Genomic DNA, 14,681 nt, shown 5'->3' with positions numbered 1-14,681 from the left:
GAGCTGCGCAGCTTCGTTGCTGCACAGATGGCAGAATCTCATTTGTTGGGCAAAATAAGCAAGGGATTGGAGAGAAAACGATATTACATGGGAGGACTCGGAAGTTGGTTAATCCCAACACACTCTGCTGGCTGCTTGTACAAAGCTCTATGATAGCAGCTGTACTGGTCATTTGAAATATTACCTTTTCTCTCACAATGGGAAAAAGAGCATGTGTAGCCAGATAGGGTGAAGGGCTAAAGTTGATTCCCCAATCACTGATAAGGAAGGAAGCTATACCATTGAGGTTCAGTTTATGGATAAAGGTGAAAAAGAGTTGGCACCTTTTTGTTTTCGATTTTTTTGAAGGTTTTGCCCAACACTGTTTAAAGGACCATTGCTGGTCACCAGCATACAGGATGTAGTATTTCGGACGCCGGTGTGTGCTCCAACACACAGGTCATTTTAAAGGGATAGTTTACCCAAAAATAAAAATTCTGTCACAATTTACTCATAATTTACTTCTGTTGTTCCAAACTCGTATAACTTTCTTCTGCAGAACACAAAAATAAATATTTGAAAGAAAGTGTCATAAAAGTAGTCCATGTGACTCGTGTGTCATATTTCAAGTCTTCTGAAGGCAAACAATAGGTTTTGGTAAGAAACAAACAAAAATATTTAAAGGGATCATGTCATGAGGAATTAAAATTTTACTTAATTTTTTGACATATAAAATGTTATTGTACTATAAAAACATACTGTAAGTTTCAGAACTCAAAACTCCCTCCTTACTGCAAAAAGAGCATTTGTTGAAACTAAGCTGCCAAAACTTCCTCCACATTGTGATAGACATTTAGATCTGACCACTTTCCACAACGTGTGAAAACAGAGCCATTGAGAACTAACTTCCCTCAAGTAGTCATGAACACATACTGGAGAGCTATGGTGGAAGTCAAGATTTTCACTTTAAAATAACTTAAATTTTGAGTTGTTTCTCACCAAAACCAATAGTATGCCTTCAGAAGACTTGGACTACTTTAATGATACTTTTGAGTCCTTTTTAAGCTTTAATCAACCTGGGTCCTTAATCAACAGCCATTGTATGGGTATCAGAGATCACTGATCATTCTTCAAAATATATTTATTTGTGTGTTCCACAGAAGAAAAAAAGTCAAATGGGTTTGGAACAACAAAAGGGTTGAACTATTCATTTAACCAGGAAGCCTTTCTAGGCCAAGCAGCTTAATCATTAGAACAATGTTGGTTTAACATAACTATGCTGGTCCACCAGATAAACCAGTAGTAAACCAGCATAAACCAGCTCATTCTGGTCTAAGCAGGTCTTTTCAGGAGGGAATTTGATAAATAGATGAACTAGGAAGGTGGATGGAGCAAATATTATAAGCATATTTCTTGGAATGTAATAAGATTTTCATATTTAATTTAAAATACAAGCCTAAGCTGTCTACTCTGTTGAAAAATAACACATATTTCTTCCATAAGCTTGCTCAGCCATTACACATAACAAGGATTGCTTGGGGGAAAGCTGAGATGATGAGAGAGCCATAATGGGGCATCAGTCAACAGCCAGGTGGGAGTGACCAGTGACCAGTTAGCCATCCCTGAGTAAGGCATGCTCTTTCCCCCAACCACTGTCAGCATCATCAATAAAACATACCCCACCTTCCCCGGTTGTCACTCAAATATTGAGCCTTGTCAGTATGAGCACGGAGCCTCTTCAGCAGATTATGCCGAACATTGCAGGGTCTGCTCAGCAAATAACTGCAAAAGTCGTGCTTTATAAGACATGTATTAGCTGGAATGGGGTGCTGAAAGAGCAGTGATGGAAAGTAGGGTATTGCTGAGGCTGCACACTGCTATAGAGACTCATCTTTTTATTTATTTACAGGCAAGATATAATCTCCCATTTGGGCCACTTTCCACCAAGCAATCCAAACAGGCATGCAGAGATAGGTCCAGCTGTCCCTTAGCCCTGGCTGCCAAAATTGGTCTTATTTCTGATATGTAAATTGATTCTACAGTACCTGAATCACATTATGGATGGTCATTTACATTAAGGGGTGAATTCAATAAACAGTTAAGCCACTTTTGCACTTTGTATTTCACTGTAAAAACCTGCGTCTTGATCAATAACCACCCTGAAATAGCATTGCACCTTTAGCATTTACATTAAAAGAACAGTTCACCCCAAAATTCTGGGTTTACTTCCCATACAGGGACGGATTAACCACAGGGCTGATTGGGCTGTTGCCAAGGGGCCTCTAAACCCAAAGGGCCCCCAGCTCTAAATCAATTATTTATTTATTTTGAGATTATAAATGTATGTAAAAGTCAGCCTTATGTGAAATCCCATTTTTTCGGCCAAATGTGTGCTGGACTACAGCAGCACAAGCACAGGCACTCGAGTGCGTGCTCAAGGAATCTGCATCTCACAGGTGCAGCACGTTTATTTGAAGGACTGCAGAGAACAGCCTTTGATTTTCAAAATGCTTTCAAACACAAAGATAAGGTGCAGTTTACCCTGGCTGTGTACAAAGCTGATGGTTTAAATTCATATATGCGCCAGAATTCATCCAACAGTATGGAGGATTTTAAAATGTTTAGTCGGGAATAGAATAAAAAAATAGATCTTCAAATGATAAAATCACATTAAAGTCGAACAAAAATAGTCTCTGTCACTGCCTATTCTTAATAAATAAATAATAAATTTGTATCTATTCTTAATAAATACAAAATGCGTAATTCTGCCCAGTTAGGTTCACTTTGCATGAGGCAGCGAACGCTACGGATTACAGGACTTCTTCGGGATACTTTGATACGTTTTTTTTTTTTTTTTTTTTAAATCCAACCAATCTGGCAAGTGTACTGTAGCGCATTAAAAGTGAACGTAGTCACGTGACACATCATGGGGGCCTCCATGGTGTACCAGCCCATGGGCCTCTCAGTTCTTAATCCGTCCTTGTTCCCATACTGTAAGTGAATAGTGACTCCAGTCTGTCAAGCTCGAAAAAGAATAAAAAACACAACAAAACCACCATAATCAATTCGACTCATGTCAGTTTTTTGAAGCGATATTATCCCTTTGTGCAATAAACAGAACAAATTTAACTTGTAATTCACTCAAATTAAATCATATTATTAAGGTAAAGTGCTTCATTCAAATATGGCAGCTATGTCGATAACATCAAACCTCATTGGTTCTCTTCACAATTTAGTTCTCATAATTACTTAAATTTCATTTGGTTCATCGCACAAAGTGATCATATCACTTAAGAAGACTTGAAATATAGTGCATGAGTTCTAGTGATTACTTTTACTGTGCCTTTATTGTGTTTTTGTTTTTGTTTGTTTGTTTTTTCAAGCATGACAGACCAGAGTCACTGTTCACTTACAGTATGTCAAGTAAACCATGTGAAGTCTTCACTAAAGGTTTCCCAAAAAAGAAAAAAGTCAACCAATTGCATGATTGGTAATTGCAACATGCAAATGTGTTTAGCACAACATATTTAATTTGCCTAATTCCTTGATTTCCTAGTTCCATAATTCCTAGTGAATCTGGTGCAGACAGTGCATGCAAATACACCATGCTATTAGCAGGCACAATTCATCCTTGGTAAATACGTTTTTTCTCAGTAGAATTGCTTTGCACACGTTTTGTTGTCTGTAGCAATGCAACACATGAATGTTGTGAATGTGAGAGCACATTTGTGAAATCGTTGTCTAGTCGTGTATTGATTCCAGTCAGTTCCACTGGGTAATGACCAAATACAGCTTGGCCTCTAAAGCTGTTTTCAAATTAGGTGGGATTGCAATGATCATTACAGTAGCAGAAATGTCCAGTCTCATACATTGCATAACTTGACTTATTCCTCCACTAAACACCAAAATAAGTCAGTCGATTTTGATGAGCATGATCCGGTGACTATTAGTAGTCTGTTGCAGTTACATGATTTACTAGAACTAATAAAAGATTTGTATTCAAACATGCCTTCCCCTTCTCTAAAGGGAGGGCTCGTTTCTTGTTGGTGGAGCTTTATGTTGATTGCACTACTGCCTATATAAGGGAAGATTACACACTGTGCATCATAGAATATATAGTAGGCTTGCATTTGTCTTCATAGGTATTTGTATATTTTTGTATGTTTGGATAGACAGTGAAACATACAATATCAATGTGTAGACAGCATATTAAATGTAAACCCTTTCACGCATGTACAGCACAACTTTAGGGACGTTCAAATCTCATCAGTAAATGATTGAGAAACTAATAATAAAATCAATGCAGGTAAATGCGTTTACTGCATTATATCAATGTGATGGCATTAAACAGTTCATTAATCACATTTATTATAAATAGAATAATAACAACTTTTGGGCTGGTTTCTATGTAAAATCCAGGGCCGATTTCTCTTCCCAGTCCACCCCTGTGTAAAGGGTTTATGTTTTGGATGCTGGAAACACATTGATTTTGTATGTCTCACTGTCTATTCAAACTAAAATCTAGTAGTATTTGAAATGACATCTAGATACAGTAGGCTGGTTTCTTGTCCCTGCCCATTCTAATGATAATTGTTTTATTTTGTGATTATAAGATAAATTCATTTAATGCAATAACAGTTTTATGACAAATAACATTGGTCCATTTCCTAATGACAAACCCCTCCTGAAATATTCAACATTGCATACTAGGGATGGGCATTTTCTACTGAATTGAGTAATTCTGTAGTCGAGTACTCTAACCCACAAAACACGAGTGTGAGGTATGAAAGTGTGTAATTTATGTTGTAGAACAAAATGTCCACATATCGTCAAGTAATGTTTCCACATACTTTATTTTACTCATAAGTTGAAAAACCCCATTATAAAAACCCATTGGAAAACGCAGAGGGAACCCATGGTGAATTCTCTTCTGGGTTTGTAGACTACAACCTGAGCAGCTCTATTGTCTTGTAATATAACTTGCCTTTGCTTTAAAAGACCAGACGCCATGATATCTATTTCTCTCATCCAACACCTTGACGAAAAACATCCATGGCACCCCCAGTGGACTCAATTGTAACTGCAAGATTTGGTGAGGGATTCAGAGGGAAAATACAATGTAATTCAGCACTGCTCATGGCAGGCAAATGCAGATTTGAAAATGATTTTGTGATATTCGAGTAGTGATTTTAATACCCTAGTAGCTTGTGCAGAACGAGTACTCGATTACTCAATTACTCGTGCACATCTTTACTGCATACGTTTCGAACTTAGTACATTTTACTTAACTGTGACCATGGTAGAGAAAAATACTTAAACGATACCATTATTAGTCCTATGATAATGTAAGATATGGAATTAAAAAAGCATATAGCCTAGCCTTATGTGCAGCACTACATATTCATCTGTAAAATACTTTTAAATTACTTTTTCCCACAGCCATTCACTGCGTGTCCATTCATTATGAAAGCACGACTACAGGGATAGTAAAAAGGATTATTGATTCTCATATAATGCTACAAAGGAGTGTAAACAATGATATGTGGTGGTTACTGAGCTGAGGAAACAGCTAACAAATTCTAATATCACACAAAGAAAAGTCCCATCCTAAATGTTTGCTTTTGAAATACATTCATCAATATTCTTCTGCATATAAATGATGAAAAAAGGGAATAGTCTTAGTTTGAGCAACAAAAATGCATAATCATTGTGTACATGCCATGCATAAAGCATTACAGTAACTCAAGATGAATTCTTAATTCTTTTCCAAACACTTTTTAAAGCGAACAAAACTGTTTCTAAATACAGGTGCAAATGGTATAGAGTGAGCATTATGTTGTCTCTTAGGTGTGCCTTGATATATTCTTCTGTTGGAAAGCTCATTAAAAGTTGAAGCAAAAGTTTGGATATCTATTTTAAGCATTTTTTTTTTTACATTTCAAGAGATGCTATTACAGTGGAGTAATAAATCATCTTCAAACGCCATCCGAGAAGCAACCTGACTTTAAATGTGCTGAAAAGATTACACAGCTTGTCTCTAGGTATTTGCTTACCTGCAGTGCACTTTGATAATGATATAACTCATGTGAAGGAACTGAACTCCAGAGCATTATCACCCTGCAAGTTTTATGGGGTCATCAAAGAGAGCACAGCTATCCCACTACAATATTACGCTATATTGATTAAGTCGCAAATTGAACAATGAGGCAAGGCCTGCCGAGCTGAACCTTGTATGTAGTTACCCTGCAAAGATACAGCTCTTCATTATCTTCTGTTTTGTAATATTCACATTGTCTCTGCCTGTATCATTGCCTCTTAGTCAACCTTGAAACATCCTCTCTTAGCACACCAGATAGTAACAGCTTGTAAAATGTGCAGCACAGATGCAAATAAATTGGTTGACAAGATCTTATAAAATCTGTCTTTAAATAATTCAGGGACTTAATAATTAATAATAATTAGGGCCAGATGAACAGCATTTACAAAAATGACCTGGAACTGAGATTGGGGTAGTGTTTCGGTTAGGCTCTTGGGCTTCGGACCCCACAAGAGAGGAAAACATTTGTGTCACAAGTTTCTCTGTCCCACATACTCCTATTGTTGATAGAATAATGAGTGGTATTGATATCAGAACAAAAAGAGTTTAGTATTAAAGGTGCTGTTATTATGTTAATGTTATTAACTAACATTAACTAAGATTAGTAAATGCTGTAAAAAATATATATTGTACATTGTTAGTTCATGATACTAATGCATTAACTAATTTTAACGAATGGAAACTTAAAGTGTTACCAAAATGACAGAGAAAAATAGAGCATGACGTAAATTTTACAACTCGGTCCGTCATAGTGACGAATAATGATTTTTTTTCTAGCTTAACCTCAGGTAACAAAATCTTGTCAAACCTGATCTTCTGTAAAAGCAATACAGTACATTTACATTTTAGTTGCAAATTTTAGATTTTAATGTAACCTGAACTTTTGTTGCAATTTTGCACAGTTGTAAAACATTAAACCAGCAAGCATTTCATGAAAAAAAAAATATATATTTGGAATACTTCAACCATTTTCAGATATTAATATAGTTCTCAGATATGGATGTATAATTTATAAAGTTCATAATTCCTGGGGGGAAATTAAATAAGTAATATAACCTCTCTCCTTGATTTTGTTTTGTAATGTGACTTGACTTGACTTCTTAGCAGGACTTGACTTGTCTTGCTTGACTGTATGCATTGCTGACTTGAGAACTGACTCGGGACTTGAGACTTGCTTGCTCCCATATCTGGAAAAGTGGTCACTTATGGTCGTTGTAAAATAAGGGATTGATGTCTGACAAAAGGGAAGTCGAATCAGAGGTAGAACAAGTCATTACATTTTGATAAAATATTGCAAAGACACATACCTTTCTTTTCTTTGGATTATTGTGTTATAGTAAAAGAGTCAGTTTTGATTTCATGTTGGCTTGAAGCATCTAGGGAATGGAAGAAAGCTGATTTTGGTTTATCTACTGTGTAGTTTAATTGTAAAGAATCTAAAATAGCTTATATTCAGTCTAGGGTTGTCAGTTTGAGTTATTTCCAAATGTGAGACACAGTGAGCAAGATATCTCAAACCAAAGTGCAAAGGTTCTCTTATTAGCATACTTTATATACCGAAGTGTATGTGGAGTGGTGTGTTTGTATGTGTGCATTGTGTGCCATTTCACGGTGTTCTAACGTCACTTTCAATGTTGTATATATCATTGCTGTTGAGTCATTGCTCTTCATAGTTCTTTTCAATGTCAGTGTCAAAGCACTGGGTTTGTGTAAAATAATTCTCCTGTTCTCTATCCACCTTATTTTGCAATGCGGAAGAAAGCAGGCGGCTGCATTTCCGGTGAGTGTGGCAAAGTTCCGCTGTCACTGACAGCAATGTAAATAACTAGAAGAATACCAGAATAATACCAGAATTTAGTGATATGGACTTACAAACTATCACACAACCACAGGATATACAGCAGAATAATGTCCTAATGTCGGATAATTTTCTAAATTCAGCATTTATAGTAAAAGAGTAAGTAAATCATTGTTGCTGTGTGTTGTATTGAAGAGACGATAATAAAATCTGCTTCTTACTTTACCGAGGTCGTGACGATATAGTGTTTCTTGTCTCCATGTAAACCCCCATTCATATGTATTCCACCGTTGATGCCTTTATTTATTTATTTCCAAAGGCGATGTTTCATATGCTTTGTGAATGCGAGATCTGCGTGTCTGTTTACTATGCACCGCTAAGAAAGAGAGAATGCTCTCTGACAAGAACAGAGAGAATAATACGTTTATTATTTTGTCAAGATGTAACAAGATGCAGTTTTGGTGCAAAGAAAGTTTAAGCAGTAATTTACCAGCGGCTTTCTGCTCTCTGCTGGTTGTGTAAAGTTTGTGGAGGCATGACAGACAGCGCTGAGGACTGATTACATTAATTCTGCCTGAGTAACAGTGTGTACAGTGTGTGATGAAATGATGGCAAAATGTGATAAACGGTAAATCTATACACGCACCGAACCAATGTGTTTATGAAAATAGTATTTAATGATATGACGACATATTGCCAGCCTGTAATATAAAGCAGCATAATGTAGTATTTTTGTATTGCTAAAATAGCTAGAAGTGGTTTATACTGGAAGTGGTCCACATTCTTGGTTGTAATGGCGGCATCCTAGTTATGTTGAAAAATAAGGTGGATAACACAGAGAAAGAGCCTGACTCCCTGACAGTTCTTCATCTAAATAATATCAGTTTTTTATTTTTTCATAGTCCCTGTCCTGAGGGGACCTCCGTTTATTTCACACCTTATGCTGTATTCACATTAACAGACTAATATGGTTGTCACTAAATTCTTTGAATAGCCCATGGAATTTTGGTATGTTTTATCATTTTTATGTAATTTGGCTTGACACATTGATAACAACTTGAAATGCAGTGGTGTGGATAACGTCTGGGAAAATCATCACACAGTAAAAACTTTTTGAAATTACATGTAGCAAAGACCTATTAGATATACTTTATAAACTTACACACTGTTGAGTGCCTCATTAACCATGCATTTGTATGTTGAGATGAATATATGTATACACTATGAAGAGTCCCTAAATATTTTCAAATATATCCAGTATATACTGTAACTGCTCCTTGAGCAAACTGATATTATTTTATGTCAGTGGTTCTCAACTGGTAGGTGTGTTCTGATAAGGTCACGGATAGCATGGGGGAAAAAGCATACAAATTAAAATAAACTAACACTTTTTCAGTCATGACAACTCTCTGAAAGATTTAGCATGTTAATGTGGGTATGACATATTCATAAAATATTGGTCTTGGTGGACTAGATCTGCTACTCTGATGCTGCTGCTGCTGTAGAGAAAGTACAGAGGCTTTCTACTGCTGGAAAATTCACAGACATACATAGTTAAGCATTTGGACATTCTGCTGCTGCACAATTAGACAAAACGCAAGACATGCTGCTGCACAAATAGACATTAAAAACAATCCCTCAACAAAGCAGGGAAGCTGCAAAAATACATAGCACAAAACACAACCCCCCAAACAAGCAGATCTATTGCCAAGACTTGTGTACTACTGCTGCTCCAAAGAGCCATGTGCACTGAGTGTATGGTAGTTAGGTGTGCTTTGGCCACTGGCCAAATGAAGTAATGCTAAAGAATAGTGCCCGTATGATATATCGGTCGGCCGATATTATTGGCCGATATTAGCCTTTCACCGATATATCGGTATCGGCGTATATTTTACCGATATGCGCCAATATGAAAACTTTTTGCAGAACATATAATGCAGAAAACAGTGCTTTAGAATTGGTGTCATTACGTAGTTTGTCCAGCAGAGCGCGCTCCGATTCCATTGTTTACAGAGCTGACTCTGAACTGACGGTGGCTCTGCAGACAGGGCGGAGTTGAGCTGTGTATTGTTAAGTTAACTAGTTTGTGAAATACATACTGGAAACTTAATAAACAATGACCCCATAATTTTCCCTTTTCAATAGAACTAATAGAACATTAACCATGTCCCTGACAACCATGTCGCTCATGTCTGTTTGCTGTTAGCCAGCTTTAGTTTGTCAGTGCAGTCATAATTGTAGCAGATTGAAAGGTAAACATCAGAGCATCTTTTTGCAGCTCAGCAGACAATGGTGCGGTGGTGGATTGTGTCTGATGAGTGTTGATTTCATGCTATGTTGTTACCTATTTGGTGAGATAATGCTGTAAAGTAAAATAAACAACGTCCGTCTTTTACTCTCCATGACAACGAGCTTATAGCTAACTAGCTAATCACGTAGCTACTTTCATTGTTGTCAGCTGAGTGGAAGCTAATGAGTAAACATGTATTCACCAAACTGTTTTGTTCAGGATTCACAGTTTGGTACCCCCTTCAACCGAACAATTCCAGTCATTGCATTTATAAAATGTAACATTTAAATGTCTGGTTTTTCACTGTTGAACTTGTATATCAAAATACGGTGTAACACCACTGCTTATCTGTTTATCTTGACTCGGCAGTATTAATATAGTCAGCATTTGACTGATACTAAGCAGTAATACTGATGTTTATTTAGCTATTTATTTGATTTTTATTTATTCTTTATTTTAATGGTCAGCAATTGACTGATACTAAACAGTACTGATGTTTATTTAGCTATTTATTTGATTTTTATTTATTCTTTATTTTAATGGTCAGCATTTGACTGATACTAAACAGTACTGATGTTTATTTAGCTATTTATTTTATATTTATTTATTCTTTATTTAAATGTTCAGCAATTGACTTAAATTAAACAGTACTGATGTTTATTAAGCTATTTATTGTATTTTTATTTATTCTTTATTTTCTCAGTGTTCATTTCTAGAATTTGTTGACAAAGTATAATAATAATGTCAAATATTCTTTGATAAAAATATTTAAGAAAGCAGCATTCTGAGTACCTTTGCATAGTCATATCTGTGAAAAATCCACATAGAAAAGGTCTGTTTTTATTCCAGCTCAAAAATTAAATATATCGGCCACCATATCAGTAATCTGTGAATTTTCCCTTTCTAAAATCGGTATCGGTCTCAAAAATCCCATATCGGTCAGGCTCTACTAAAGAACTACATTTCTATATGTGTCTCGGCTGCGATGTGACCCAGCCAGAATTGGCCAAGGTTACATTGTTAAAGATGCATATGTTTCATGGCCAAAAGCATTACCGTGCAAGCTCATAGAAGAAAAGCCCCAGCAACCACCTGAGCAAATAGCTTTTTCAGAGAAAAAAAATTCTCTTATCTGCAAAATTCATTAATAATCTGTATATGTTAGACAAAGAGAGAATTGCAAGTGTATTGGCTATCCGATTACCTGTCATAGGGACAATCAGTTTACAGTAAATAACCATCCTTTATTTCGGAGCAATACCGCTGCGTTATCTACTTGTGCTTTTTCTTTAGCAGAAATATATAGGCTATATGACTGTCAGGAATTCAAACCACACAAGTTGTAGTTAGTGAAACCAAGTGTCCTTTGTGTGAGACTTGACAGTGAAGTGGCGTGAAGGAGAGTTATTTATGTAGGCAGTGATGAGCGAGTGAATTGAGTGCAGGTGCGGTGAATTAGAAATTGGGTGATCATGTATAGGCAATCGATGAAAAGTTAATATTTTTCCCGGTGTGCATTTTCTTTGGGGATTCTTAAGGTTGAAGCATCCAGGATACACATGCCAAATGACCATTTTGAACAATATACTTATACAAATACAAATCTACAGCAAAGGCAATTCAACTTTTGTACAGCGCTACATGTAAACAATGACGCGCTTCCTGTCTCCTCATCCACGTGACGCGTGACCTTATCAACGAGCTTATGTCATCCCTCTCATGAGTGCGAGTCACAGAGACATATGGAAGCAAACATTTGTAGTTAAAAATATATAAGTATTGTTTTCTTTCTAAAAATAATCAATTGTTTGGGTTCAGAAAAACGTTATTTGTCGACTGGAGTCGTGTGGATTATTTTGATGCACCCTAAATGCATTTTGGACTGTCAAAAAATGGAGTACATTCACTTGCATTGTTTAAAGGAGGCAGCCTGAAATGAAATCCTAAAAATCTTAAATTCTGTTTTGATGAAGAAAGAAACTCTTAATAAAAGCACATTTTAATTTTTGGGTGAACTACTCCTTTAGCTTTGGTCAAATTATGAAATTGTTAGGTTAGCAAAATAGATAGGCTTGTCAACTTTTAAATGGAGGAGAAATGCTTTACAGACTTTTTCCAAAAAAGCTAGCAGAATTAAGTAGAGTAGATGCCAACTTGGACAGGTTGTGTGACATGGTTTTCATCCTCGTAATCCATGAACAAAACTATACAAGGTAAAAGAAAATACAACCCAGATTATATTAAATACAGGTTCAGTTGCAGCAAGGATAAACATAGTTTTATCACAGTTTGTTTTGTACAGGGAATTATTGGCTGCGGAGACCATGAAACGATTACAGTTTAAGAGATATTTATAAGCCAAAATGGTAAATTTTCCTATTCAGCCAATGTCATGTATTTCATATTGCTCCAGTTTGTGATCATTTTAATACATTTCAATATTTGATTTTAGGGACATTTTTGTGTACTTTTGTATGATAAATAATTTCAGGTCCGTGTTGGGACATCTTTCAATATCCAATGTAAAATCTGGATCCTAATGCAAAAATGTTTGAGAACTGCTGTTTTTTATGATGAATATTTAGATGTCTTCATAAATATGCACTCGGAAGTATACTGTATAGTTGATCTGAATGTTTCATTGTTGTTAAATCAGTCATTTTTCATTCTGTCCACACAGCTCTGAAGAAGGGCCGTTTTTGGATCACACCTGACCCCTATCATAATGATGACAACATCCAGATAGGCAGAGAGGTGAAGATTTCTTGCCAGGTGGAGGCCACACCACCCGAGGAGCTGATGTTCAGCTGGCTGAAAAATGGTCGCCCGCTGCGTAGCTCAGAGCGGATGGTCATTACACAGACTGACCCAGACGTTGCCCCAGGAACCACAAACCTGGACATCATCGACCTCAAGTTTACCGACTTTGGCACTTACACCTGTGTGGCCTCACTAAGGAATGGAGGGATACCGGAGATCAGCATAGACGTCAACATCTCCTCCACCACTGGTGAGTTATTTTTTATTCTTTAGAGGTAAGAGAGGGCAGATTTGCAGTTCTAAGTTTTTGACACATTGCTTACCTTGGCTAACTTAATGGGCTCAAACCTGAACTAATCGGAATGTGTCCACATGATGTCAACCTTGTAATTATAAACCAATCAGCTTCTTTTGAAACAATATTAACAAACATTGAATCAGGTATTAGTGGGATGGCATACAAGCAAGCCACATATATAATGCTCATGCTTTTATACAGTATGTGTTTTTATATCTGTTTGTATATTTAAAACTTTAATTCAATATTTTCAATAGCACTGTGCCACTGTGTCATAATATCATTGAGAGTAATGGAAAGTAAAAATGCTAACCAGGGCATGCACAAGTTCATATAGGCCTACTTGTTTTCTGCAAAACAAAAACATTGGATGCCATGAACATGAGAAAAATAAAAAGGATCCAGAGATTTACTGAGAACATCAGTCCAACGACTTGAGTTTCTAAACCAATTCCATTTATTAACAAGCTTGGCAATGAGTGTTATGTGGATTTATTCATTCTAAATTTTAATTAATTAAAAATCAAGCATGCATTACTGAGTAAATGAGAAAAAAATTGCACTGGAAACAGGGTAAATGGTAGGATGTCACAGTTGTTCACTAAACTTTATTTATTATTAAAAGTGTTTTACGGTGAATACATTTATTATTGTTTTCCCAACTATTCTCTTACCGACTGTTTGTGCTTTTTGGCATATCAAAGCTTTATAGCTTCAAACAAAACTACATAATCTCAGACTCCCCCACTGATAGCATTTTAGTGATATGAAAGAAAACAGCATGAAATATGTAGACCTGAAAGTTTTGTTGGTTTTTTTTTTTTCATTGCAAAATACAGATAATGCTCTTTTAGGCTTTTTATATAGCCAAAAAGTGTAATGCGATTTACTTCCTGAATAATTTCTTTATGCAAAATATCCTCTTTTGTTTGTTTGTTTGTACTGGGTCTGCTAAAGAAGTCATGCTTAATCAACCTGCAGACATACCCAAGCTCTCTCGCCCACCAGGCCTCCTGCAGTTGCAATCAGAAATACTGTACATTCTAGCATTGTTCTCCCTCAATTTTTTTTTTTTTTTTTTTTTTTTTTTTTTTTTTTTTGTGCCATACTCATTACCTTCATATATTTCACCCTCACCTTCTATAGGATAGAAAATAGATTTCTCTTTTTCTCTTTTTTTTACTGTACCACATTTATGCATCTTTATCATCTCTTCGTTTGTGTCCCTCTCATGTATCTCATATGTGCATGATATCTTTTTTTTGTGACACTACATTGCTTGAACAGTAGTAAGTCAGGAATTGTTTGGCTTTTTACCCTTCTAAAAATGACTTATTTGCTGGTTTAAGCTGGTTTATGCTGGTCTTGCAGGTCTGGACAAGCTGTTCTTCCAGCCTGGCTTGCTGTCAAGTGCCCAAAATCCATTTAAACCAGCAAACAGCTTAAGTTGGTTCACTGG

The 14,681-nt window shown here is 36.2% G+C and overlaps 1 protein-coding gene across 1 annotated transcript in view; it reads left to right on the top strand.

The window, feature by feature from the left end:
- LOC127454821 (MAM domain-containing glycosylphosphatidylinositol anchor protein 2-like) overlaps positions 1 to 14,681 on the top strand; it is a 205,662-nt gene that overhangs the window by 99,530 nt on the left and 91,451 nt on the right. The window contains exon 7 of the mRNA XM_051722271.1: positions 12,845 to 13,174. Within this exon, the coding sequence (XP_051578231.1) occupies positions 12,845 to 13,174 (330 nt within the window). The remainder of the gene's footprint in view (positions 1 to 12,844; positions 13,175 to 14,681) is intronic.

Source organism: Myxocyprinus asiaticus, chromosome 17 (genome assembly GCF_019703515.2).
Source record: "Myxocyprinus asiaticus isolate MX2 ecotype Aquarium Trade chromosome 17, UBuf_Myxa_2, whole genome shotgun sequence".
In the NCBI taxonomy this organism is placed as follows: Eukaryota; Metazoa; Chordata; class Actinopteri; order Cypriniformes; family Catostomidae; genus Myxocyprinus; species Myxocyprinus asiaticus.
The sequence above is the reverse complement of the archived record's forward strand: the minus strand, read 5'-3'. Positions and strand labels throughout refer to the sequence as shown.